This window comes from Papaver somniferum, chromosome 5 (genome assembly GCF_003573695.1).
Source record: "Papaver somniferum cultivar HN1 chromosome 5, ASM357369v1, whole genome shotgun sequence".
Classification (NCBI taxonomy): Eukaryota; Viridiplantae; Streptophyta; class Magnoliopsida; order Ranunculales; family Papaveraceae; genus Papaver; species Papaver somniferum.
The window spans coordinates 176,260,729-176,272,341 of NC_039362.1; the positions used below are offsets into that span (position 1 = coordinate 176,260,729).

The 11,613-nt window shown below is 36.5% G+C and overlaps 1 protein-coding gene and 1 pseudogene across 1 annotated transcript; one reads left to right on the forward strand and one right to left on the reverse strand.

Annotated features, from left to right (window-relative positions):
- The first annotated feature begins 657 nt into the window (after positions 1 to 657).
- LOC113278209 (self-incompatibility protein S1-like) lies at positions 658 to 1,212 on the forward strand. Its single transcript, XM_026527103.1, has one exon. The coding sequence runs from the start codon at positions 702 to 704 to the stop codon at positions 1,170 to 1,172; it is 471 nt and encodes a 156-aa protein (XP_026382888.1). The 5' UTR covers positions 658 to 701; the 3' UTR covers positions 1,173 to 1,212.
- A 673-nt stretch (positions 1,213 to 1,885) lies between these two features.
- Positions 1,886 to 4,618, reverse strand: LOC113280135 (annotated as a pseudogene).
- Positions 4,619 to 11,613: the final 6,995 nt, after the last annotated feature.

Here is an 11,613-nt window from a genome sequence, read left to right on the forward strand (position 1 = left end):
TATGTACATCCTTGCAATGAGCTAGCAAGCACATAGCTTCCTCTAAAAAGCACATAGCATACTTTGTAGCTTCTAGCTTGTCATCAATGTCATGGATTGGGGACATTCCTGTGGGTTGCAATGAAACTGAGAGAAAATAGTGACTGCTAGCTGAACGCTCTAGGAAACAAGAATAACTTTTGGTTTCTGGTTTTGACGCTACTAGCTGGTAGGTGTTGTTGGTTAATTTTCAAACCAAAGTTGCGGAAAACACAACAAAAACAACGAGAAGATATGCTGACCTTTCACCACACCTTGCCAATGTTTAACCAGAAAATGATAAAAGTGGACCATAAGAGGGGTATCACGTACATGAGTGTACCCGTTTCTAAATCGTCAAATATGTGAAACATAAATAGTTATCTTTGCTGAGCAAAAAAAAAAAAAAAAAAAAGTGAAACATAAATAGTTCAATTGGCTCTGTCAATGTTAGGAAAAATTATCTATCTCATCTGCGTTTGCGTATTTATAGTAAACCAACAAAAACAGTGTCTAATTTTCCTCCATTAATTAATTTGTTAACCATAATCGATCAATTTTTTTGTTATCCTTAAATTGTAAAGACTCTCCAGTGATTACGCCATTAATTCCGATAAGCCGTTGTGTATATAAATAGATCTTGATTGATAGGGCGTCATTAGACTCCTTCAGATAATTCAAGTATGGTTACTACAAACCATGGCAGTGCCGTAAGTCTGTTGTTGTTGCTATTGTTTCCATTACTGATTCCCAAGTGTTCATCATTTACATGGTTCCATTATGATACTGTGAGGGTGAATGTACGCAATGAAATCGAAGGTTATCATGGTGCGATGAATATGCATTGCAGGTCTAATGACGACGATCTAGGTCAACGTATGCTCCGTGCAGGTGAGGAATGGGAATGGAAATTTAGTCAATCACTGATTAAGAATACACATTTTTGGTGTGATTTTCGTTGGTACAACAAACGGGATCATCGTTGGAATGAAGGTAGCGTTACTGTTTATGAAGGAAATGGATGGTATGACAAATACCATAAATTATGCGCAAATCATTGCTACTATTCTGTTCGTCGAGATGGAATTTATCTGCTGCGTGCTGATAGACATGGTCAGTGGGAGAAAAGAGGTACTTGGCATTCAGCAGCATGATCCGATTGATAAAATCATCTAAATGTTTTTTTTTTTTTTTTTTTTTTTTTTTTTTTTTTTTTGTAAATAATACAATGAATCTTAATTGTTCTTGATAATGAAATTTGAAATTCAAGTTGTCATTTAATTTGATTTTTTCTTTGGTTTATTTTTGCTAATCGTTTCGGATGGGTTAATATCTTTTTACCCTACGTGGATCACCCTACTTGCTACTACTTGTTATAAAGGTGTATTCTTCTTAGATAAATCAAAGGAAAAATTGGAAAACTGCCTCAATATGAGATGCAATGCTGGAAATCTGCCCCAACGTTAAAAATAGTTGGAAAAATGCCCCATTTCGTTAACTTTGACATCCAACCCAGTTAAGTCACATGCGTAAAGCCACCATCACCACCAGAACTACCATTAATACCGCCGCTTCCACCACCAGAACCTTAAACATGAACCCTAAACCCTCAATCCTGGATTTTGAACCCTTAACCGTGAATTTTGAAGGACGTATTTGTCTTTTTATTCGCGTGTGTGGGCTCACACATGTGACTTAACTGAGTTTTTGACGGAATGGGGCATTTTTCCGAACTTTTAAATGTTGGGGCAGATTTCCAACATTGCACCCCATATTGGGGCATTTTCCCAATTTTCCCTAAATCAAACCCCGAAAAGAATGAGATGATATCGAATGCATTCGAGAACTTTGAACCTTCGTCGCTTTTTTAATCAATTCCTCTGCTTAGATTATTATTATCGTGTTCATGGAATTTGATCTCCTTATAACCTTTTAGAAACCAAGGGCCTTGGATAGTTTCATCGACGGTTATCCTAGTAATCGGATTTGTATCAAGAAGCCGTGAAAAAAGATGTCGTAAACCCGGTGATGTCCACTTCGGTACACGATGTTCTCCTTTATCTTCTCTTAAATGTAACTCATGCTTTTATTAACTATAACCCACATAAATTAAGTCATTAATCTAACCAAATGGATTCTTATGATTATTAACATAACTCATAAAATTATGCACAATTTTTATATTTGGCCCAAAATGAATTATGTCAGATCCATATCCATGGCATAATTGATGATTTTTAAGAATAATCAGTTTAATGTAATCGTGATTGAGAAAAATGAACATCACTCTAGAATGTTTTAAAGAATACAAATGCTTATCGAGTTTTAGAAAATTGATTTTAAGAAAAGAATCAAAATTTTAGTTGATTTTATTTCGATTTCCAACTGATATTGTTGTGGAAAATTTTCAAAAGACTAATTAAAATATATAATCTCAATCTATATTAGTGTAATCATGATTTAGAAAAGATAACATAATTTTAGAAAAGAGGTAAAGTTGGATTTAGTTTGTTTTGCGGAAAAGTTAAAATTAAGATTTATAATAGGGCAATTTGTAACGATAACGAGAGAACAATTAGAAACAATTTGAAGAATAATTTGGTTTGGATCTAAAGAACAAGTTAGGATTTATCTTTTGATTTTGGACAAAGTACGATTATTAGTTAAAGAAAAATAAGGACTTGTTTGGTAACTTTAATTTTTGGTTTTAACTTCAATTTTTTGGGCTATAGTTAATAAAAGTACGAGTTTTGTTTAAGAAAAGCCATTTTCCTATACATCATTATCAGATTCCGATCATTGAAAGGAAGATAACCCGTATTAAACAATATGACACCACATGACCATATATCAATCTTTGCACCATTATAACCTTTCTTTGCTAAAATCTTCGAAGCTACACATGCCGACGTTCTACATAATGTATGCAACAACCCCTCATTTTGCACCTGCGATGTCTTCGCACTGAGACCAAAATATGACGCCTTCAAATCACCCTTATCTTCCAGCAACAAATTCTCCGGTTTCAGATGTGGGAAACACCATGAGAATGACAATAACTAACAGTTGAAATCAACTGATGAAAATACCGCCTACTCAAATCTTCCCTAATCTACGTTTCGCCACCTTAGCCAAAAGCTCACTACCTTTGACAAACACCAAAGCATATCTTTGCTGTTGTTGCCAACACTTCGAACAATTTGACATATACGGATGATGCAATTGCCTCATAATCGAGATTTCTCTCTTGATATTCGTCATTAACCCGCCATTGATGATTTTTTGTTTGCTGATTGCTTTAATGGCGACAGTTTGCCCCGTTTGTATGTTTCTTGCGTGATATATTTTTGTGAATGCACTGCAACCGAGTAGACGTCCGATCTCGTATTTTGAGAATATGATGTTCTCGGTTATTGGTGATATGTCATCGTATTCTGATGATGATTCTCATGGTTCTTCCATTGTTGGTGCTAGAGCGGTATCGAGCTGAAGCCCGAAATCAAAGAAGAGTTTAGTTTATGTTTAAGTTTAAGTTTTTTCTAGAGAGGGGTTTGAAAATTGTTGTTAAGATGATGGTTGAAGATGGGAAGTGTTCAGAACACTCATCAAAACCATGGAGATGGGTGTATCAGTGGTATTACTATTTGTAATAACTTACCCTCTGTCAATCATCTACTTTTTGCTGATAATTGTATGGTGTTCTGTAAAATTAATAAGAGTGAAAAGACAAAATGTTTTATATATCCTCCAAATGTTTGATGATTCTTCTGGTCAGGTCATCGACTTCAACAAATTTAGTATTTTTTTCAACAAGAATACTAACCCAAACCTCACTCCCATTATCATTAGTACTATGGGAGTCCAAGTCTTTCAATCAAATGACAAGTATCTTGGCTTTCCCCTCTTCACCCATATAAGCAAGATTACTTCATTCACACCTGGGAAAGACAAACTCAAACTCAGATTGTCTAGATGGAAGAATATTCCCCTAAACCCAGCTGGTAGACATGTACTCATCAAGTCAGTTCTTTAAGAGATAAAACTTGGCTTTGCTTAGAGGAAAAATAGCAGCTAGATCATCTTTTAAGGGATCATTCTTTTGGGTATTTGTACCACATGGAAATAATATTGATCCGATTTTTGAACAAATTATTCCTAAAGTGATTACTGACATAGAAAATGCAAATCTGACCAAAATACCTGATACGAACGTATTAGTAGTAATTAGAGGTAACTAATACACACGAAATTGGGACCTTAACTGGGTAGACCGACCGGAAGGCCCGAAGATCCTGAAGGGAGGGAGTCCTTTTTATGGCCACCTTTTTGAAAAATGAAACCTAACACAAATGTCCAATTTGATAAAAAAAAACCTGGCTAAATTGGGGCCTATGCCACTTAATTGGGGCATATAGATTACTTCATCTACCTTATACACAATGATAAGGGGTGTCTAAATTTAAAGCAAACTGCCAAAATTACCCTCTAAAAATATTAATATTACTAAATTACCCCCATCAACTCTTAAACTAGGTTTCAGTAACATGCAATCAGGTAATTTTCTATCAACCCAATCCTCTAAACTAGGTTTCAGTAACATGCAATCCCTTAGAAATCGAAATTTTTGAATTCAAAATTATTTGGGTTTAACAGAATCGGTTTATGTTAGTGTAAAAGTAAACTGATTCTGTTTAGAAACAGTTTATGTTCTTGCTCACATAAACCGATTGTTCTGCATGTGAATAGGAATCGGAGAACGTTAGTGTATAAGTATCCCGATTCCGTTATTGGTAGGGATAACCGTTTTTTCTGTAACTTTTTTCGTTATAATCGGATTACATATGTGTTCACAAAAACCGATTGTGTAGCCATTGAATTCTTATATACTTAGTCAATAATCGGACTTTATATGTATATCGAGAAAACCGATTCCTGGAATCAGTTTACATTGGCAATTAAAAAATCTGATTGTTGATTTTATTATGTTAGGAATCGGACTTTGTATATGTACCGTGTAAACCGATTATGTACCTTGACTTAGAAAAAATGCATTCGATTCCATTGTTATTTGTCGCTTAACTCCGTATTCTACAGGCCAAACAAGGGCAACCAACAACAGCAAGCCGAAAAGAAATAATAGAGGAGTGACCTTCCTTCTCCTAATCCTTTGGGACCTCGTCGAATAGACGGTCAAAATTTGAATGTTTCCCACAGAAGGGCCAAGGGGAGTAAAGCCAAATAAATCAGCATCAATGACCCACCACCTCCAGGGGAGCAACCAACACATGAAGAATCTGATTCTGATACACCTACTGAACAAGAAGGTGGTGAGGAGGAGATGAATGTAGAAGAAGAAAGTCGTGGAAAGAAAGGTGATGAAGAAGAAAGTGATGAAAGTGAAAGTGATGAAGATAGTCGTCGCAAGAAAGGTCTTGACGAAGAAAGTCGTGAAAAGAAAGGTGTTGAAGAAGAAAGTGATGAGAGTGAAAGTGATGAAGATAGTCGTGTCAAGAAAGGTGTTGAAGAAGAAAGTAATGAGAGTGAAAGTGATGAAGAAGAAGGTGAGGAAGAAAGTGATGAAGAAGAAAGTGAGAAGCAAGTTGATGAAGAGATAGGAGAAGTTCAAGAAAAAGTGCAAGAACAAGTCCAAGGAGGATACGTTCAAGAACAAGGTAAGACAAATGGTAAGAAGAAAGATGGTTCAAAGAAGAAGAAAGGTGACCACATCCCGACCCACTGAAGATGTTTCCTCGCGGCCCTAAGGATCGCGTTTACGGGTTACCATGTGATGGAGGACATATGTTATGGGGGTACAAAGACAATTGGGCCGTCATCGTTTGCCATACCATAGTAAGTACCTAAACCTTATGCTATGTAACTTAAAAATTATTATCTGTGTAGTGTTTTGATTGTTTTCCACCGCGTTTGTTTTGTTTTATAAGATCACAGGGATGCAGTTCGTCTTATGAATCCAGGAACGTCGGTGAGTATGATGAGGCAATGTCCACTGCAAGCAATAGAATCAACCGTTGGAGAAGTTCCATAAGTAATCGATCTGGTCAATTCTACGGGGTTATTACCTGCAGTCGAGAATTTGGACCTTGGTTACGACAAACCTCTTTGTTCCGCCTTTGCCGAGAGATATTCCGGGGAAATGGATATTTGCATCTTCCGTTTGCCGAAATGATGATAACTCCAAATGATGCGAAGTTCATTACTGGGCTAAGCATAGAAGGTAAAGCCGTGAAGCACAAAGACTATGTGCAAGAGCTTGCGTGGGACAAGATTTACGCGTTCACCAAAAATGTGTTCCAATGGGATGAGGAGAGGACCAAGTCAAAGATGCTGGTAGGCAAGTCAAAACTGAGGATATTTCATCTCTCGAAGCTGAGGGATAACTTCATGGGAACAAAGTAGCTTCTTGCTAAGGGAAAAGAGGTGACACCGGAACGTATCATCGCCACGACCAATGCGTATGTCCTCTACATCCTGGGAGCGGTTATCTTCCCCGACATTTCTGGTGCCCGTGTGAGCGCCAACTTTATCCAGCTGTTGCAACCATTTGACAATATTCTTGAATACTCTAGGGGAACTTCCATCCTTGCACACTCGTTGAATGAGTTGAGAAAGGCTTCTAGGGCTCAAAGGAACCCAATCAGAGGGAATATGGCTTTTCTGCAAGCATGGATATATGTGCACTTCCCAATATTTGCTCAAAAGGATTTTGAGAACAAGGAATGGGACCACCAGTATTATGGAGACAAGTACATATACAGAAGTAAGCCGAAAAACTAAAATAAGGGTTATCTGAAGTTGAGACGCCAGTTGGACAACTTGAGAACGACAGATGTTGTCTTTGATCCTTACAAGGAGGATTTGGCTAAAGGAAAAAGAAAAGGAAAGAAGCTTGGGTGCATAGAGCAAAGTGATTATTTTGGGCCTCTGTTTCACCCAAGAGGATATGTAATGTACAACCCGTCAAGAATCGCAAGACAATGCGGTTACATACAAAAAATCCCAAAGGAACACAAGATGTTCAAAATCAATGAGAAAAAAATAAAATCATATGATAATGATATTGACATTGTTCGCAAGACTTTACCATCATGTGATTATTGGGAAGACAGAGTGTTTCACAGATATCCTTTGGATGGTCCATCTCGAATAGATGATGATGCAATTCCGGGTTACATGTTGTGGTACCTCAATGTTTCGCATACTCGAGTGATAAGACTAGATGAGAGGCCCAAGATATAGGACAAAGATAAGGCTCTCGAATGCCTGGTGTGTATTGTTACTCAATTACGGTTTTGTTAATGTTATTAGTGCTTTTTGTTGAATGTTTGTTATTTAAAATTGAAACAGAGAAGCCGAGTCGGGTACTTGATAACCCAAGCTAAGCTACAAATCTGGGAAGGGAAAAATGTTAAGGCCAATGAAAAGCTGATTGATGAATTGAACAGTCTCGAAGATGTAGAAGATGGTGCAAAGTTTGGAGAGATGAAGGAGGAGGAGGATGAGGAGGAACTTGAGCCAAATAAAAAGAGGAAGAGAATCCCCCAAAAAAGATGTCTGGAGGTGCATCGAGCAGCTCCCAACCTGGTAAACAAGGACGCGGTGGACGTGGTAGTGGTGGACGTAGTCGTGGTAGTGGTCGTGGTCGTGGTGGGGATGTTCATGAATGAATGGTTATATTCATGTTTATGTCTTTAACTATGGAATATTATGGAGTCAAAACTTATGTCTTGTCTTAAACTTAGTATCGAATTATGTTTGGTTATATTCCTAGTTTATGAATAACTTAATCTGGTTTCTTTTGAAAATTGTTGGTGTTTGTCCAAGACGCATAAAATAGTCAACTAAAATGGTTGGTGTTTGAAAAAAATGCAGGATTCTGACATTTGTTCAGTCAGAATCGGATTACATGTAACTATATGTAAACCGATTCTGACAGTTTCCCAGAGGTTCAATTTCAGAATCGGTTTAAATGTACCTTTGTAAAATCCGATTGTCATGAAGAAAATCATGTAACTTTTTGAAGCAAAGAATTTGTTTACATGTACATACATGTAACCCGATTTCTGTGAAGAAAACTCCTGTAACTTTTGAAACCAAGAATCGGTTTACATGTACATACATGTAATCCGATTTCTGTGAAGAAAACTCCTGTAACTTTTGAAGCCAAGAATCGGATTACATGTGCATTACAAAATCACGATTTTATTGATTTTGTAAGGACACAATCGGATTATGTCAACATACCTAAACTCCAATTGTTTGATTTGAATTTAAAAAAAAAAAATAGCCGTTGAGTCCTTATCTATATAAGGAAAACCTCTTTCAGCCACTCCCATATCACACACTTAGCCTAGAAAATGGAATGGGAACCGTATGAAGATTTGTGTCTCGTTATATCGTTTGCTAATACGTTCCGTGAACGTCCGAATGAAATCTAGTCAATGTTATGGAAGAGAGTTAAAGAGTTCTTTTACGGGCGTACTGGGAATCCCAATAACCGCAAATGGAAAGACTTGGAATTTCGTTTCCAATACATTAAAGGTCCAATGCGAGAGTACGTAAAAGTTAGAAATATGGTGTACGAATATCATCCACAAGCTCCTCCTAGGGAAAAAATGAGTAATGCGATCATTTTTATACCGATGTCAAAAGTTCACATACTAACATTTAAGAATTCATTGAATTTCTGCTGGAACGTTTCAACGGGCTATGGGGAATCCGTAATGGGGAAACCAAGTTCATTCACCACAAAGAATATACGACGTTGTACCGACGTGATCGGAGGTTCATTGACGAGCATTTGATGTGTCAAATTCTAGAATTTTCATACTGAATCCTATATATCTAGTGCACTAATTTCCTAAACTATGTAATCAATATTTTGTTTCTGAAAGTAAGGCATAATCGGATTATAAGGACTTATGTAAACACTGATTCCCAAAATCGGTTTATGTGTATATTAGTTAAACACCGATATGGGTTTACATCATCATTATGCATAAACTCAACCCAGAATCGGTTTACAAAGGCACTAACATCAACCGATTCTGGGTAGAGTCTTTTTAAAAAAAAATAAAATTTTTACTAGTGTTGATTATGCATTAATGAAAGTTAATTTCAGGATTAACTTGATTAAACATGATTTAATTATCCGAATTAACACTAAATTAACAAGGGCATATTAGGCATTAACATAAATAGTGGATAAGGGGTTTCTAGAAATTTTTTGTTAATGACCCTATTTTGTCATGTAGCTATAGGCCCTAATTAAGTGGCATATGCCCCAATTTAGCCAGGAAAAAAAAGATTGGATTAGGTGAGGTGAGGTTTTTTTTGGTGAAGCCTTTTCACATAATTCCCTATGTATCATATTTTTCGGGGGTATAATTGGTAAACATACGAGAATATAACATATCTAATAATCCGTGCCTTGGAATTTTACAAATTTTATCTCGTTGAAAGCTATTAAAGAGATCTACACAATGAGTACAAACAACAATATCAAATTTAAACTTTTACGAAAAAATCGGAGGTATTTAACCTTTTAGGCACAATTTTTGAAAATTGAATACACAATTATTATGCAAACCACCACAAAAGATGGATAGCACATTGTGCAGCTATATTTTTCTTTATGCATCAACTAAATTTCTGTTGCAACTAAAATGATGTACTCACTCCGTTTCAGGAAAACTGATATTTTCACCTTTTCAATTTGGCTGATTTGTCTTCTGTTCGGTCCGCTCTCCCCACCGTGGCAGCGGTGTTCTAATTAGTCACTTAATGCTAATTAAACCTATATTTGAACTGCGTGAACTAAATGGGAGCAGTGTTGTTACGCCCAAAAGATTCAAGATCTTTAACATTACTCATATTCTAATCCCGGCACCACCTAAACTTTCCTTTTCTTCAACTTTATCCACACTACTCTCCTTATATTGGACATGTTGGTGGGTAAATACGAGGTTTAAATACATTTGTCAGGTGAATATAGCCAAATCCAACAAGACACACCTCACATATTTGTAGCTATTTAATGATATTGCCTAATTTTCGTTGCTAATTGATGATGCTACCTAATTTTTCTTCGTAAAATAGTGATGCAATTAAGTTTTAGATCAAAAAGATTCTCCCGTGATTATGCCATTAACTCTGATAATTCATTGTGCATATAAAATAGATAAGGTTGATAGGTCGTCATTAGACATATTCAGATCCGAGAATGGGTACTAGAAACCATTCCCAAGCCGTAAGTCTGTTGTTGCTGCTATTGTTTCCGTTACTAGTTCCCAAGTGTTCATCATTTTCATGGTTCCATTTTGATATTGTGAGGGTGTTCGCAGAAAATGATATCGAAGGTTATGAAGTTTCGTTGGATATGCATTGCCAGTCTAATGATGACGATCTAGGTGTACATACGCTCCGTGTAGGTGAGGAATGGAACTGGGAATTTCATCAATCACTGATTGCTAATACACATTTTTGGTGTGATTTTCGTTGGTACGACAATAGGGATTATCGTTGGTATGAAAGTACAGTTACTGTTTATAAAGGAAATGGATGGTACGACAAATTCCATGAATTATGCCTAAATTGGTGTTACTGGTCTGTTCGTCGAGATGGAATTTATCTGCAGCGTCGTGATAGACAGGGACAGTGGGAGAGAAGAGGTACTTGGCATTGATGCATCAGCATGACTCGACTGATAAAATCATGTAACTGTTTATTTTTCTTGCTTGGTTTGTATTGATGATGAAAATAATACTATCAATATTGATCTTGAAATTCAAAATTTAGATATGAATGCCAATGAGTATTACAATTTTTCGAAGTTTTAAAGGCCCAAGCCATGCCAATCTTGAAAAAAAAAAAAGTGTTGCCGCCCGCACCTTTGTCCCAGGACATGCTATCGCGGCTGCTATTACACGGAAACGCAACAAATACTTGGACATTTGTACCGGTCATGGGCATGGCTTTGGTGTGGCGGCCTTCACCATCTTGTCAGGCCCATAATTAATTATTTCCGTGGCACCCATAATTATATGAAATCATTAAAAATGTCCGCATGACGGGTTATGCATCAGGGGTATAATTGGCAATACAACTTGGATATAACATATCTAAAAATCCGCGCCTTGGAATTTTACAAATTTTATATCGTTGGAAATCTTTTTAAGAGAGCTACGCAACGAGTACAAACAAGAATATCAAATTTTTGCTTTTCACGAAAAAATCGGAGGTGATCATCATTTTAGGCAAAATTTTCGAAAACTTCATACATAATCACTATACAGCCACCAAAAAAGATGCATAACACATTCTTCAGACGCATAACGAATTATGCAACCATTTTCTCCACTGCATAACAAATTATGCATATGCATAACAATGTTATGCATCTATGACTAGTTATGTAGCCATTGTATCAGTGTGTGCATAAAAAATAGATGCATAATGCATTATGCATCTATTTTCTCGATGCATAAAATATTGTGCAACAATTTTCTCGATGCATAATGCATTATGCAGCCGTATTTTAGGATGCAAACATGTTATACATCTATTTTCGCGACTGCA

What these genes read in the sequence shown, in the direction of transcription:
- LOC113278209 (XM_026527103.1), top strand. Translation starts at nt 702, where the DNA reads ATGGTTACTACAAACCATGGCAGTGCCGTAAGTCTGTTGTTGTTGCTA.